Source organism: Leuresthes tenuis, unplaced genomic scaffold (assembly GCF_036924035.1).
Source record: "Leuresthes tenuis unplaced genomic scaffold, fLeuTen1.0.hap1 SCAF_14, whole genome shotgun sequence".
In the NCBI taxonomy this organism is placed as follows: domain Eukaryota; kingdom Metazoa; phylum Chordata; class Actinopteri; order Atheriniformes; family Atherinopsidae; genus Leuresthes; species Leuresthes tenuis.
This window is the reverse complement of record NW_027325368.1, coordinates 3,043,966-3,060,993: the sequence shown is the minus strand read 5'-3', so window position 1 is coordinate 3,060,993 and position 17,028 is coordinate 3,043,966. Positions and strand designations below refer to the sequence as shown.

The 17,028-nt window shown below is 42.6% G+C and overlaps 1 protein-coding gene across 1 annotated transcript in view; it reads left to right on the top strand.

Moving 5' to 3' along the window:
* Positions 1 to 17,028, top strand: part of myo10 (myosin X) — a 204,754-nt gene that overhangs the window by 123,299 nt on the left and 64,427 nt on the right. The window contains exons 26-40 of the mRNA XM_072363296.1: positions 55 to 298; positions 596 to 691; positions 2,064 to 2,157; positions 3,252 to 3,307; positions 3,498 to 3,640; positions 3,861 to 4,052; positions 5,394 to 5,551; positions 5,693 to 5,816; positions 5,937 to 6,234; positions 6,335 to 6,542; positions 7,589 to 7,725; positions 7,811 to 7,931; positions 8,340 to 8,816; positions 9,426 to 9,617; positions 9,890 to 11,740. Coding sequence (XP_072219397.1) covers positions 55 to 298; positions 596 to 691; positions 2,064 to 2,157; positions 3,252 to 3,307; positions 3,498 to 3,640; positions 3,861 to 4,052; positions 5,394 to 5,551; positions 5,693 to 5,816; positions 5,937 to 6,234; positions 6,335 to 6,542; positions 7,589 to 7,725; positions 7,811 to 7,931; positions 8,340 to 8,816; positions 9,426 to 9,617; positions 9,890 to 10,000 — 2,651 coding nt within the window. The 3' untranslated portion in view covers positions 10,001 to 11,740. The remainder of the gene's footprint in view (positions 1 to 54; positions 299 to 595; positions 692 to 2,063; positions 2,158 to 3,251; positions 3,308 to 3,497; positions 3,641 to 3,860; positions 4,053 to 5,393; positions 5,552 to 5,692; positions 5,817 to 5,936; positions 6,235 to 6,334; positions 6,543 to 7,588; positions 7,726 to 7,810; positions 7,932 to 8,339; positions 8,817 to 9,425; positions 9,618 to 9,889; positions 11,741 to 17,028) is intronic.

Sequence of the window (17,028 nt, the reverse complement as noted above, 5' to 3'; positions counted from 1 at the left end):
TCGGTGATAAACTGCAGCAGCCTGGAGTAAAACTCTCGTATTTTCCACCTTCAGGCGGCCTGATTAACACGTGGAAGCGGCGCTGGTGTGTCCTGAAGGACGAGACTTTCCTGTGGTTCCGGGCCAAGCAGGAGGCTCTGAAGCAGGGCTGGCTGCACAAAAAGGGCGGGGGCTCGTCCACGCTGTCCCGCCGCAACTGGAAACGCCGCTGGTTCGTGCTGCGGCAGAGCAAGCTGATGTACTTCGAAAATGACAGCGAGGAGAAGATGAAGGGGGTGCTGGACATGCACGACGCCAAGTAAGAGCACGAGAGATTAGTTTATCTGATGATATTCGTAGAATTGTTAATGAGCTTCAGGGATAAGGCTGTAATTAGGTGTTGGAAAAGCCTATTTTCATGTAGTCCGTGTAATTTAATCATGATATACACTTAAATTGTGTCGCGCTGGTCGTTTAAATCACATTAAAAGTCCTAGAGAGTCGTACTTGTTAATGAGTTGTGATGAATAACTTTTGAAGAGGCTGACCTTATATATTTGGTTGGGAGGAACGAGAGTTTTTGGTGATTCTTTTCCTTTATTTTTGCAATTTGCAGAGAAATCATTGACAACACTGGCAAAGAGAATGGAATCGACATAGTGATGCCAGAGAGGACCTACCATCTGATCGCAGAGTCTGCTGAGGATGCCAGGTGAGGGGTTTTTAATTCATTCATATGTGCATCCATGAGACTGAAGGATCTGTAGCATCAGAGATCATCAGGAAACACACACACACACACACACACACACACACACACACTCCCAAATTCAAAGTCACAAACAATGTAATGGGCAGCAGCTACTGTGGCTTCTGGGTCAATGTGCCGGTTACCCCTGACAACACATTGATTTCTTCTTAAAGGGACAGTCCACCCTCTTCATCTGGCTGCTTTTATCAATACTCAAGCTGTGTGTCTATGTGGGGGGGGGGGTATTGCTCTTATTTACAAGCCTGGTCTTGATACCTCTGGTCCGATTATTAAAAGAAGCTCAGGAAACTGGTCTTTGCTCACAGGATGTCTGCTCCCAGATGCTTAACTGGGAAAATGGTATTTAACTAAACTGCTCCCTTTGCGTGGAACCTGTTCGGATTTAAATTGAGTTAATTTAAAGCAATTAGTTGTTTTTTACCTATTTGTTACATCTGCATGTTATATAGTGTTAACTTGTGACTTTTTCCTTGTTGAAATCCAGGTTAGACAAGAAAAACTAAGCATATAAAGAGCTGCTGTATATGAATTATAAATAGAGACAGAAGTATAATGGAAGGGACTATATGAACAGCTCAATGTGTAAGTTGAGTGTATTGCCAGGGCCATCTGTTCGTTAAATGAATCCTGGACCAAAGCCTCCCCGTGTCTCCTTTCATATGTATAAATATATATATATATATATGTATATATATAAATAAAAGCCTTGTTCGATTTTAACCAATTGGGTCGTAGTTCAGGGTGAAGGCTAATGTTTCGGGTGGTGTTTTGGGTTAATCTACAATGACTTAAAGTCATAAAAGTCAGCTTTTGTAGCTGTGCAAGCTTGTTCTGTTTGTGTGCACGTGCATGTGTCTGCAGCAGGTTCACAAAGCTCCATATATCTGTGACAGAATCGGTCCGAACACAAAAAAAAACCTTCATTTCTGTTCTGTTTGTGCATCTCTGTGACGTGTTTAGTAACGTGAATGTGTGTCGGTCTGTGGATAGTTAATAGATGCATAAGTATTGATAACTAAGAGATTATTTCAGCCATAATAATTAAACAAACTAAACTGTTTCCTCTTGCTTAGCTCATCATTTCAAAGTGAAACACTCACAATCGACTGGATAACGAACGTAAACGAAGCTCAACTAAACCAATCCTTGTGTCTTTCTTTCAAAAACTCGCAGATAAATGAGATAAAACTTGTATTTGATGTCACCCAAAGTGTGTTTCGTGTTCCAGCCGGACTGACTGCAGCTGTGACGCTTTAGGTCTGAATTATAATGAAGTGAATCAGTGATGTTGACGATGTCTCCATGGTTACAGCCAGTGGTTCAGCGTGCTGAGTCAGGTCCACGGCTCCACAGAACAGGAGATCAGAGAGATGCACGACGAGCAGGCTAACCCCCAGAATGCTGTGGTGAGTACTGTGAGGACGCAAAGCACCCTGGGAAATTATTTGTCGTGTCGTGTGCAGAGCAGCATGCAGAAAAGCTGCCTTTAAGTTCAGCTCTCATTGAATTTAGCTTGTTTTCCCTTCATTTTAATGCATTTTAATGCATTTTAATGCTGCGAGTTGGATTTTAGGCTCACATGACAAACATTTATTATTATCAATCCCCGAAACTGGAATCTTCTACAGAAGAGCTGATTTTAGCTCGATAAAGATGGGATTTTTTTTGTTTGAGAAATGTTTTTTCTTGTCATGAATAAAAGGGCTAAATAGAAATGTATGTATATATTGGCAAGAACAAGCTAAATAAATGCATATAAAAGTCCAGTTACACCCCATTGATGCAATAATTTCCTAAAACCACAAAGCAACAGTCACCAAATGTATTAAAAACCATCTTAAAAATGCACCTGAACACTGCTCAACAGCTCGGTGTCATTGTTAGCCAGCTTCATTTAGCCTTTTGGATTCTCTTCTTTCTCTGTTTTCCCTTCATTTTAATGCATTTTAATGCTCCGAGTTGGATTTTAGGCTCACATGACAAACATTTATTATTATCAATCCCCGAAACTGGAATCTTCTACAGAAGAGCTGATTTTAGCTCGATAAAGATGGGATTCTTTTTTGGTTGAGAAATGTTTTTTCTTGTCATGAATAAAAGGGCTAAATATATTGGCAACAACAAGCTAAATAAATGCATATAAAAGTCCAGTTACACCTCATTGATGCAATAATTTCCCAAAACTACAAAGCAACGGTCACCAAATGTATTAAAAACCATCTTAAAAATGTGTCTCGGTGTCATTGTTAGCCAGCTTCATTTAGCCTTTTGGATTTTAATTTCATCCACGCCACCTCCTCTTCCTCTGTTTTCTTCATTTTAATGTTGTTGGAGCTCACAGGATAGGGAATATTTTCCCTTCTTCATGCACCTGTGACTGAATGTGTGCACGGTTCAGTGTGTGTGAGAGAGATGATTGTTTTTTAGGGAACAGACAAAGGTCAAACTTATTATTCGCAGCCTGAGCGCTGTTATTAAATCCTCCGCCATCTCTCCTCAGGGAACGCTGGATGTGGGGATGATCGATTCGGTTTGTGCGTCGGATAATCCTGAGAGGTAAGGACTGGCATCACGTTTAACCTCATTTACACACGACTGAGCACCAAAGTGAAAGAACCAAGTGCCAGAGAAGCCATTTAGAATCCAATCTTGGCTGTGACCTAGTTTTTATTTGGATAATAAAAGCGTTGACACCATCAAACCACCTCCCAGCTGTGTGCTAATGGACATGTGTGACCTGTCACAGGCCCAACTCCTTCGTCATGATCACTGCAAACCGCGTGTTGCACTGCAACGCCGACACGCCTGAGGAGATGCACCACTGGATCACGCTGCTGCAGCGCTCCAAAGGAGACACCCGCGTCGACGGGCAGGAGTTCATCATCCGAGGTGACACTGCAGTCACAGTTCAAGAGTTTAGCAGGGAGCAGAGGGCCTGAGAAGCAACACAAACTTTACAACAAGGGCAAAAATTAAGCAGAAAATGTCAATTTCATGGTCATAATTAGCAAGATCAGCACAAGAGAAAACACTTAAAAAAAAGACTAATTAAACCCACTGAAGATTTTAAATTAAATGGCAAAATAACAAATTTAATTCTTTCCACCAGGCTGGCTGCACAAAGAGATGAAGAACAGCACCAAAGCATCACTGAAGCTGAAGAAGCGTTGGTTTCTGCTTACCCACAATTCCCTGGATTACTACAAGAGCTCAGAGCGCAATGCCCTGAAGCTGGGAACGCTGGTACTGAACAGCCTCTGCTCAGTGGTGCAGCCGGACGAAAAAGTCTACAAAGAGACCGGTAAGAGGGGAAAACCTGGTGTGAATAGCCTGTTCTGTACCTTTTGTTTCTGTTTCTGTATTTATCAGACGCTTTTATCCAAAGCGACTTACAAATGAAGATATAACAGCTTTATAAGAAGCTAACAATAAGCTCCATAGAAGGAACCCAGGAGTCCGACTCTGTCAGAGGGGACAGAGTAGAGATAGGGTGCAGGCATAGAAGGAAGTGCAGAAAGACTTTATTATTCACGTTTTAGCAGTTATTTGGTTAATTTAAGTGCAGATGTTGTCATAAAGGCGCATCATCAACCACATCATTGTGAAATGTTGGTTGACAAATCCATTTTTAGACAAAATGTGACCTTTTCTTGTAGAATTTTGGCTAATTTTCGGGTCCTACTTGCACCGAGGATTTTCTTTTGGGGGCCAGGATTCTCAATATTGACCTTAAAGTCAGACTAAAACTGAAATAACTGCAGAAAATGTGTTATGAACTATTCGGTCAAGCATAGAGTTTCTGTTTCTGTATTTATCAGACGCTTTTATCCAAAGTGACTTACAAATGAAGATATAACAGCTTTATAAAAAGCTAACAATAAGCTACATAGAAGGAACCCAGGAGTCCGACTCTGTCAGAGGGGACAGAGTAGAGATAGGGTGCAGGCATAGAAGGAAGTGCAGAAAGATAAAGTGCAGAGATAGAGGGGGTAGGGAAGTACAAGGTAAGTGCTGGGATAGGAGATGCTCTCTGAAGAGCTGGGTTTTCAGGAGCTTCTTGAAGATAGACAGGGACGCCCCTGTTCTGGTAGCGCTCGGTAGCTCATTCCACCATCGTGGGACGACACATGAACAGAGTTTGGATTGTCTTAGGCGTGGTGTAGGAGCTGCTAGACGACAATCCTGGGACCAACGGAGGGACCCAGTTGGGACAGAAGCCTTTGCAAGAGCATTCAAGTAGATGGAGCCGTTCCATTAAGCTCTTTGTAGCTAACATCAGGGACTTGGATCTGATGCTAAGGGCAGCCAGAGGAGCTCAATGAACAGAGGGGGGGCGTGTGTTCATATAACATGAATTACTGTTCATGAGAGTATTTATGGGACAGTTAAATATGAGCGTGCTGCTCGGGATGAGAGAGCAGATACAGGATCGTTGTTGGTTCTTGTCCAACACAAAACATTCCCTGACTTATATAAAGCAGTGAGTCGTCCCTAAATGATCTTTGTCTCCTGTAACTTAGCTGATCTGAGCCTCTTTATGCTAACTTAGCAACAGAAAAAGCTTCCCTTTTGTATTCTTGCCTTCAGCCAGAAATAGTAACTTTCTCAACAAAACGACGTCATAACAGTGATTCTTTTACAGGGTATTGGAAAGTGATCGTGTACGGCCGTAAACACTCGTACCGACTCTACTGCAAACTGCTGAATGAAGCCACGCGTTGGGCCAGCGCCATCCAGAACGTCATAGATACCAAAGCTCCCATCGACACACCGACCCAGCAGCTCATCCAGGACATCAGGGTAGGAAACCACTGGAAAAAGCTGCTGTTCACATCGGTTTTAGCGTGTTTTTTTTACCGTTTTTACCGGACTGATGCTGAGACGTCAAACCTACCTTCACCCCATTAAAGTCTCAGATACTAAAGTCAGGCTCTTCTGTAGGAGAACTGTCTGAACCTGGAGGTGGTGGAGCAGATCTACAAGAGGAACCCCATCCTCCGCTACAGCCACCACCCGCTGCATTCACCACTGCTGCCGCTGCCCTACGGAGACATCCACCTCTCTGGTGAGTCATGCAGATACTTACATGAGGAGGGCTGCAGGCTTTTGGCTTTAAGTCTAGACACAAAGATGAGAGTTTTATCTTAAACGCTTAAAGACATGTCTCCAACCCTCCTTTACCCAGTTCTGAGGAGCAGAAGCTACACGACGCTGCAGGAGGAAGCCCTCAAAGTGTTCGGCTCTCTTCAGCACCTGGATGGAGTGGCTGACCCCATCCCCATCATCCAGGGCATCCTGCAGACGGGCCAGGAGCTCAAACAGCTGCGCGATGAGCTCTACTGCCAGCTGATCAAGCAGACCACGCGGCCACCACAGCCCGGCAGTCCAGGGAACCTCTGCGGCTGGAAGATTTTGGCCTGCATGTCCTGCACCTTCGTTCCCACCAGAAGCATCCTCAGATACCTCAAATTCCACCTGAAGAGGTGATCGGTGGAAAGACTGTTCTGCTGTAGATTAAAGCTGATGCTGACAGGTTAGAACTTAGATTTATTTCATCTGACATTGTTTGTTTTTCCTCTGTAGGACTCGTGAACTCTTCCCTGGTTCAGAGATGGATCGATTTGCTGCTTTCGCCCTCGATTCTTTAAAAAAGACTCGAGCCAGAGAGAATGTACCGTCACAGGAGGAAATCCGCTCCATCGTGGCCCGACAGGACATGAGCACCACGGTTCACTGCCACGGAGGAGGCTCCTGCAAGATCACCATCAACTCGCACACCACTGCAGGAGAGGTGGGTTGTTGGGTTGAATCTGCTGCGGTTTGCATGGAGGGCAGTGACGGCAAAATAAGGCTTCAGCTCAGTTCAAACAAACACAGTCAGGTCCAGGCGCTCCAGAGCAGAATGAAATTAACTGTAAAGCTGTTCAGTTCGTCGCTGACATGGTGCCAATTCACCACCAGCTCAATGGTTTAGTCCATCTGGAATCTGAAAGCTTTGAAAACTATTTTTACCACGTTTGTCAGTAGATTCTCCTCCTGTACTTTATATATTTGGTAGAAGAACAGTGATCCAATTCAATGGCCTACTGGGGTTATGACTGTAGATGAATATAACGGGACATGGAACCATATTAAGCTTCGTCTTAACCTCAACATCAGACCAGTTTGTGCTCGACAACCTGAAAAAATTCTGCTTCTGTTAGCTGGATTTGATCAACAACCTGTTTCTCTTTAAATAACTCGTCCATAAAAGCTGTTACAGGAAAGTTATCTGATCTCACACACGATGTGGACAACATATACTCTAACCCAGAGAGCAGGGGAACCCATCGCTTGACTCTGACCCTACAGACAGACAGAGATTCCTGAATATGTGTCTAAATTTCAGTTTATCTGCTTAAAAAGCTGCCAAACGTTAAACCAATTGAACTTTTCTCTGTTTCTCATACCAAAGAAAATCACCTGAATGTTCAACACAATCTTGCCTTGTCATCAGTTCCCATCAAGTGTTTTTTACTTTAAAAAAAAGTGGATGTGTCTCGTTTTATTGGAAAACTCTCTGCTCACGTTCTATGGCAACAGTGAATATTATTGGATGTAACAGAGTTTTAAGAAAGGTGCGTCTGAATGCATTTTCCTTAATTTAAGAAGAAAAAAGAGGCAGAAATTATTCCCAGCACAGACAGCCCTCCTGAAGCATCCATGTGTTTGTGTCCCACACTCATACATGTGATCAGAGGAGTTCAGGCATTTCTTTGGAAACTTCCCCCTAATATAAACACTTTTCTTGTTCTTGAGAGTTTAACCAACGCATCTCTTTCGTTTCCCTCTCTGCAGGTGGTGGAGAAGCTGATCCGAGGTCTGGCCATGGAAGACAGCAGGAACATGTTCGCTCTGTTTGAACACAACGACACCACAGAAAAGGCCATCGAGAGCCGCACTGTGGTGGCCGATGTGCTCGCCAAATTTGAAAAGTAAGCGTCTTTGTGTCCCTATCAGAGTCTGAGGCAAGTGTTGCTGTGCTGCCACCTTCACTGACACTCAATCTGTGCTCTCCAGACATTCAGCGAGTCCAGAAGAAAGCAACACGGGCTGGAAGTTCTACTTCAAACTCTACTGCTTCTTGGACACGGACAATGTTCCCAAAGACAGCGTGGAGTTCGCCTTCATGTTTGAGCAGGTAAGAAGAACTCTTCTCCTGTGCAGAACCATCAGATTATCAGACGATTTATCTATGGCTAAATTACCTTCCCTTGAAAGGAAATTCAAATAATTTTATTGTGCTTTTGATTCATTCCATTAACTTCTTTAATAGTTAGTTATTCTGTTTGATTAAGAGCCTTAAAATTAAGAATATTCAGACTGAATTATCCATATAGTTGCTGATTGTTCCTTGAATTATTCAATCCAATAGATTTTTATAATACAAAGCTGGTGCTCTCTGTTTATTTCTTCAGTCAGAACAATGTGGTGCTGGGAATAAACCAGTTTGTACTCAAAAATGAATGAATGTTCCAGTGGAAATTATTAGAGAAAAGTTATTTGGAGCCAGAGGAGTTCACAATCTTCTTTTTCCTGCCCCGTTAAGGCTCATGAAGCGGTCATTCGTAGTCAGTATCCCGCCCCTGAGGAGACCCTTCAGTTCTTGGCCGCTCTGAGACTTCAGTACCTGCAGGGCGACCACAGCTCCCAGGCCCACCTCCCTGAAATGTCCCAAGTGTTCCCCATGGCGCGACTGCGGACCCGGGTGGAGAACTCCGCCAAGACCTTCGCTCCAGGGACGGGTTCAGTGGCCGACCGCTCCGGGACGGCAGAGAAGAAGCGCTCGAGCTTCCTGGAGGGAACGCTGAGGCGGAGCTTCAGGAGCGGGTCGCTGAGTCGGCAGAAGCTGGAGGAGGAGAACAGCCTGGAGGCTTGGATGAGGGAAGAAGCGGTGGCGGTGAAAACCAGCGTAATGGACAAGTGGAAGAAACTGCAGGGCATGAACCAGGAGCAAGCCATGGTGAAATACATGGCGCTGGCCAAGGAGTGGCGGGGATACGGCTCCACGCTGTTCAATGTGGAGGTGAGGACCTTAACATTAGCTTTAGGCAAGGCAAGTTTATTTGTACTGAACAATTCAACAACAAGGTGATTCAAAGAGCTTTACAGAGACATTAAAACAGAAGAAATAAAAAGCATGATTTAAAATTTAAACAAAAGAAGGAAATAAGAACAATGGATAAAATCAGGAGTTAGAACATGAATCCGTTTTGAAACTCAAGCTTATTCAAATGCAGCTGAAAATAGATAGAACTGGACTTAAATCCTGAGAGTTTCAGCTGATCTGAGGCTTTCTGGGAGTTTGTTCCAGACATGTGGAGCATAGAAGCTGAATGCAGCTTCTCCAGGTCTGGTTCTGACTCTGGGAACTGATAAAGAACCGGATCCAGATGACCTGAGGGGTCTGGGAGGTTCATAGTGGGTCAGGAGGTCACTGATGCATTTTGGACCATTCAGAGCTTTATAGACCAGCATCAGAACTTTAAAGTCTATCCTCTGATGGACCGGCAGCCGGTCAGGTTTAGAGTATTTGCAGCAACCTTAATAATGACCTCCTGAAACGTACAGCTCAGAGAAACATTCCCACCAGAACAAAGCTGTGATCCCAGCTGGTGCTTTCCTGTTATTTCAGTGTCGGGATGGAGCGTTCCCCGCTGAACTGTGGCTGGGCGTGAGCAGAGAGGCCATATCAGTGTACAAACGAGGGGAGCCGTGGCCTCTGGAGGTGTTCCCATATGAACAGATACTTTCCTTCGGAGCGCCGCTTCCCAACACCTACAAGATTGCCGTCGAGGGCCGAGAGCTGGTCTTTGAAACCCAAATGGTTGGTACAACACAACAAGTGCACAAACCAAACGTCTGTTTAGTTTGTTTTAGTCAGAATTGACTTTTAATGTTGCAAATTGAGGTTTTTGTAAAGTGCTTTACGTCCCGTTTTGACCACAGTTCAATTACCAAAAGAAACACGAAGGCTTTTCCAAGTTTTATCGTGAAAATCCGATATCGTGTCAGAACATTTTGATAAAAACGTTTTTTACTAAAACTCTGATCTTGAAACCCCAGAACCTCCATAATTGCTGCTTTTCTCCCCGGCAGGTCATGGACATCGCCAAGCTAATGAAAGCCTACATTAGCATGATTGTGAAGAAGCGCTACAGTAACTGTCACTCCATCAGCAGCCATGGGAGTCAGTGTGGCACCTGGTGAACTTTTCAGCCTTTGGCCACATGCTCACTTCCCCGAGTGCAACTAGAAGGTCGAGGGGGGGGGTCGCTGCTGGCTGTGCATGGACACCAACCCTCTTCAATCCGGAGAGAGACACGTTTATGGCTTTAGGTCAACCTGGCTTCGTGCTGCAGATGAACCACAAGCCACAGCGCTGTACATTTTCATTCATTCCAAAACTTTACACATCCACTTCTGACAGATCAGGAGCTTAAAAGGAACTGCTGTTGGCAAACATTTTGGGCTGCAAGGATTAAACTTTAGCATCAGCAGCCACCTGCTTGGCTGCAGTGGAACCCAAAGTGCTTGTGGACAGATCTCCTAAAAGTATTCCAGCAAGATGAAAAAGCCTATAAAAAGAGCTTTGAAAGGAGGTGGGAAGAAGTGGTTGGCTCAGCTGCAGCATAACCACCGGTTCATCTGAATCTGTCTTACTTTTTGGTATAAACACATAGCTTATAAGCACCAAGTATCCATGTGAAGCAGCTTTCAGTGGCAAACAGGAAGGAATGTAGAGAAGTGCAAATGCTGCCCCAGGGCCAAAGGAAATGTGTTCATGTAGAAAATACAGACGATTTCAACAAGGGCTCACATCAGAGTTAAGTTAGTATGACCTCACTGCATTAATCAAGGTGATGTTTGACAGCAAACAGGCTCCTGTGCTTTGGTGAGGAGATGATGCCCATAAACAATCACCAGAGAAACAAAGGAACTCGCAGAACTAAAGTCAAAGCCTGGAAAAAGCAGGGAAAAAAAAGAGTTATTACTTAAACCGGACTTTCAGAATACATTAAACCTGTTGTATTAAAACACAAACTGCACACGCTCCCCATTTCCAGCCCAGAGAAGACGAAGCTGGTAACAACACAGACATTTATGAAATTAACTGTAAAGCTGACATGGTGCCAATTCACCACCAGCTCAATGGTTTAGTCCGTCTGGAATCTGAAAGCTTTGAAAACTATTTTTACTACGTTTGTCAGTAGATTCTTCTTCTTTACTTTATATATTTGGTAGAAGAACAGTGATCCAATTCAATGGCCTACTGGGGTTATGACTGTAGATGAATATAACGGGACATGGAACCATATTAAGCTTCATCTTAACCTCAACATCAGACCAGTTTGTGCTCGACAACCTGAAAAAATTCTGCTTCTGTTAGCTGGATTTGATCCAACAACCTGTTTCTCTTTAAATAACTCGTCCATAAAAGCTGTTACAGGAAAGTTCTCTGATCTCACACACGATGTGGACAACATATACTCTAACCCAGAGAGCAGGGGAACCCATCGCTCGACTCTGACCCTACAGACAGACAGAGATTCCTGAATATGTGTCCAAATTTCAGTTTATCTGCTTAAAAAGCTGCCAAACGTTAAACCAATTGAACTTTTCTCTGTTTCTCATACCAAAGAAAATCACCTGAATGTTCAACACAATCTTGCCTTGTCACCAGTTCCCATCAAGTGTTTTTACTTTAAAAAAATAAGTGGATGTGTCTCGTTTTATTGGAAAACTCTCTGCTCACGTTCTGTGGCAACAGTGAATATTATTGGATGTAACAGAGTTTTAAGAAAGGTGCGTCTGAATGCATTTTCCTTAATTTAAGAAGAAAAAAAAGAGGCAGAAATGATGCGGGGGAACTCCAAAAGCCTTTTCCTTTACTCTGAAAAACTCGGACTTTCTCCAGGATGATCTGCTCCCTGTAAATAATATGCAACTGTGTTTTTAAGCGATTTTCTGATGATAAAGTGCCTGTTTGAGCTGAAGCAGGATGAACTCTAATCAGATCACGTCTCATTGATGCCACTCTTTGTTTCTGTTAGCAGAAAGGTGCTCCAGCGTTCCCTTTAACTAACTGCCAGTGTATTTGTGCACTGTAGTACATGTCCAGCTATGCAAGCCATTCGAGCCATGCTTGCGTTTTTCATTGATTAGAAACGATGGTTTAATCATGAGGTATTGATGGCAGCCTGGTGCTGAGGCTGCACAGTTTCACACACATCGTTTGTCCTGATTTGTCTGAATGTCTCTCGTTTGTTTTAGTCAATCAAGTCGTCTCGTTTCCCGGAAAACTCGCTTCTTGACAAGCAAACTGAGATATAAAATCTACATTTCTTTTACAAAATACTCGGATATCTTTATTTCCCCCCCGCTGGCAACAACACAGAATCCCAACGGACGCCTCAGTCTTGGAGTGTGACTCCTAATTAATGTAAATTACTCTTGAAAAGCTGGTGGATTAGGAGCAGTTTTAAGTGTGAATGCCTTGCTCAGCTGGACTGCTGCAGTGTAACATTCCTACAACATTTCAGTGGAGCTCCGCGGGCGGCAGATCCATCCAAAGATACACGTGCAGGTTCCTTCCACAGTGCCTTGTTGTATATTGTGTACACTTATTTTACAAGTGTGGATTTTTTCCCCTCTTTTCTGTTTTTTGTATAATGTGCAATGTTATATAAATATAATGACATAATCTCGTGGCTGTACATTTCATACTGTAAGTCTTTACCTTCTGAATGATCATCACTTAGCAGTTTTCTCTTATCTTGTGTTTCCTTTGTGTATCTTAAAATCTACATTAGCGGCGTTATGTGTTGATCTGATGATTCTAAAAATAAAAAGGTTACATATTTGATCAGAAAATGCATTTATTGTGACTTTTTTTCTCCACTTTATACTAATTTTTAAGACAATGGAAACCTGTGCGTTTATTACGTGTAAAACATTCAGAGCCGAGTTATCCTCACTAAAAGTACTCCAAGCTATTCTAGAGCCACTGCTGGTTCTCCAACAAATCCAACCCCAGTTCCTCCATCTTCTGCATTTGAATCAAACCTCTGCAGAACTCACAGCTTGGTGCTGCTTTTATTCAACAAAGCCTCACTATCTAGCTTCAATAATATCTTTCCAGGCTTTTCCAATGCTAAATAAATGTGTCTAAGGGATTTCCAGTTGTCCAAACTCTATGTTCGCCCAGTTATCAGATCACAGTTTCAGCTCCACATAAACTTCTACTGATTTCTGATCTCTTGTCCCACTGCATCAAACCCAAAGTTTCAGTCTCCTACAACTCCAATCCACGGAAACTGTGAAGAACTGTGGTGAGGTTGGACCCAGATGCAGTTCTTTTAGTTAAAAAAGGGGTTTATTTAAAAAAAAAACACAAAAACAGGGAGCAAGGCAAAAACAAAGCGCGGCAGAGCCGGATTCAAAACACTTAACTGTGAATAAATATTAAATAAGACTATGAAAACAAGACTATGGAATAAATACTATGAGCAATGACTATGAATAAACAAAGGAACAAGACTATGAGGCATAACCAGACTTATCTCTATGTGGCAAGGCATGAAGGGATAGTGAGGATTCTGCAGTGAATGAAAGGAAACCAGGAGACTGAATACTGTGGGAGTGATCAGTGAACGAGGTGAAACTAGGAAAAACATGACCAGAACAGAACCTGAAAACGTGACTAATTAAACCTAAACTGTGGCCGAAAAAACTTAAACTGTGACAGAAACCGGTAAAATGTTAATAAACATAGAAGGCAATGATTTGCAAATGTCATAAACCAATAATTCATTCACAATATATGATAAAAATGAGACATTTTACTATTTCATGAAAATATTAGATCACCTTTGTTAGTGTGTCTCAAAGTCTGGACGGAGATAACGAAAGGCTGGAAAAGTAGAACAAAGAAACAGCAGAAGGAACATGCTGCAGCTGATCAGGTTAACTGGCAAAGCACCTCAAAGAGGTAGAGTCTCTCCAAAGCAAAGAAGAGCAGAGGTTCAGAAATTTTCGATTAAAATCCGTCTCTGAATCAGTGCCATCAATATTCTAATATCACCAAAAGATGAGAGACTGTGGAGAGAGTTCAGCGAGCTCCAGCATGCAAAGAAGAAGCTATAAGCTCCATCTTCTCTGGACAAAATTTGGGTTTTAAACAAAGTCAAAGTGGAAAAAACTGCTCTGTGGTCAAACAAATCGAAAGAGTTTTTGCAAATTATGGACGCCATGTCGCCTGGACGAAAAAAGAGGGAGGGACCATCACCTTAAGTTCAAAAGCCTGCATCTCTGATGGTACGAAGGCGCATTAGCACCCCTAGAACTGGAAACCGGCACATCTGGAAAGGCTCCATCAATGCTGAAAGGTATAAACAGGTTTTAGAGCAACATCTGCCCCCTTCTTCAGGGAAAAGGCCTTGCATGTTTCAGCAGGACAAAGTTAAACCACATCCTGCATCTATTCGTAGCAGAAGAGTCCGGCTGCTGCACTGACCTGCCTGCAGTCCACATGTTTTAACTGAAATTAGGCTGGCAAAGTTGCCACTGGATCCTGGTATCTCCAGATATGTCCAGAATCTACCCCAGTTTATTTCCTGCTGACACTTTTCATTGAACTTTTTGGAGCTTCCCCTCGTGGGATGAGTAAAGATCCATGTTATCTAATTGGAGCAGCTTCAACTTCTTCCAGCAAAAGGTGTTCCCAGAAGTGTTCAAAGCAACGGGTCACTGGTACCTAAAGCTTAACCTACTTTAAAGCGGTGCAATTCCCAGGGTCCCCACTGTTCAAAGGGGAGGCTTTCGGAGTGTCTGCCAGTCCAAACATCTCAACCTTTCTCTCATCACAAACATTTCACAGCAGCAAAACCTCACGAGTGATTGCTGAATCAGCAGCTGCACAAACTGGACATGCAAGAGCTGATTTCATCCATCCATCCTCGTATGACTTGAAGAAGGTAATTTCCTACATATTCAGAGAGGTTTTCTGGTAACTCCTCATCAGAAACTACTGTTCCACACACTTGCTGCTGACCAGCTTGTCTCATTTTACTGTACAAATACAGTAAAAGTTGTTTGGAAGCAACAAAGCGTGAAGTGTGCTGAGATAAAAAAAAGGACTTAATATGAAGTTTCCACCTCATTGTTCATGGGAATTATGGATTTCTTAGAAAGAACATATGGAATGAGATCGCCAGGCAGCACATGCCATCGATTATTACCAATAACCTCGGCTACTTACTGTTGGTTTACTGATGAAGATCTCAGATGAAGTCGTAGTTTTTCAGTTTTCTGGAAATAATGTAACTTTGAAGCTTTAATAAAAGAACAAAATTCTGGTTTTTAAATGACCACAAAGACATTTTCTTATGTGAAACATAAAAAATATGCAGATATGAATACTTTAACCAATAATAAAAGTAGCTTGTGGCATTAACTTCGCATAAAGTCGGACTTACCCACATTCCTGCTTCTGGCCTTGATGTGAAAACAGCTCGCAGACTCGTGTTGCCTGGCTGCAAACCTTTTAATGTCCATAAATTCAATCTGACAACAATGAAAAGAACCCACGTTGCTCTCTGTGTATATAAATATTCTTTATACGTTACAGCCATGTTACATTCAAAGGAAATAGAAATACAGCAACAGCAAAGTCCCATTCAAGTCATTTCTGTGCTGCACACTTGAGACGTTGACATTCAGCCTCTTAAGGCACCAAAAAAATGAAAAGACCCAAATGAGGTCGAGTCCAAAGTCAGCAGAACCCCACGACCCAAACACCACAGGGCCCCTGGAAGCTCAACAGAATCATTTACAGACAGGAAAACTTCCAAAAGCTGCATTTATACCAGCACAACCCGTCTGAGAATCCGTGTTTTCACAGCCAAGCAAACACATGTTGGACAGATGTTGATACGCCAGCAAACACCAGCACTGGAAACACGACACGTAAGAATGACACAAACAGAATCAGCTGCATCACTTCCTGGAGCCAGAACCTTCCCACGTCAGTGTGTTTGTGCTCATATTTTTATAAAACAGAAACCGGGTTATTAAGCCCTCCACAGCAGTCGGAACCATCCCGATTCCTTCAGGACCTTCAGTACAGAACAGAACCTTCAGTAACTCTAAAAGCTTCATTTGAACCTGATTATTATGACACTGAACACATGGGTGTGAACGCTAACTGTATTCTGTTCATATAGCAGCATCTCAACCTGCCAACAGTGAAGTGTGGGCATCCTTAAATCTACTGGGACGTTCAGAGCAAAGTAATGAGAACAGCTGAGCCTGAAAAGTTCCCCTTTTTCCAAGGCTGAGGGCATGTTTGAGGACAGCCGAGGAGGAGAAACTTTGATTGAACACCAGAACACCTCAACATCCTCAAATACAGCAAATCTGAATCAGTGGCTCCAGACTTTAAAAGGTGCAAATGATTAAAAAAAACCTCAGGAAGGGACAAGTGGAACTGGTCTTATCTACAGACTCGCTCTGGGGTTTAATTCAACCCATAAAAACTCATTTTGGACAATTAATATTAGCATAAATATTGAGACAACCACATTTTTTTCATGAAAATGTTAATTTTTTGCCTTAAAATGGCCAAAATGAAACTCAATACTTTGTCTTTCTTAAGTATTCTACAATCTGTGAACATATAAAGTAGCCCCACCGCTCTCCACTGAATTACTCTCCTTAGTTTGCTCCATGTGAAACCAAACAGTTTGCATCTGGGAACTTGAGACCGTCACTGATGCAGCGCAGCTCCAAGGTAGAAACGATGTTGTTTCCTTGTAGAATTGGTTAAAAAAGTTAAAACGTGTTTTTCCCCAAACTTCTTTGACATCTAAAGTATTTTGTCTTTGCTTAAAGATGCTTAAATATTCCTCTGACAGATCATAGAATACTAAATGTTGGCTTAAATCGTAGCCATTTTGAATCATAAAGGGATTCGTTTCATGAAAAAGAAAATCTTGATAGTAGAGGTTAAATTAATCCTTTAAGTTTAAGCCTCTAAGAACAACATAAGCCGTGTGAAAGCACAGCGTATGCAAAGATAAAACCAGCATAAACCTACTTGTCCATTTGCACAGACTTGGCTGCTGAACCAGATTCTGTTACTGGTTTGCACTGAGATTTGGTTCAGTTCTCTTTAAAAGTCTGAACAAACTCAGCCTGATTAGATAGAGTTCTTGGCACAGAAGACTGTAAACATCCTA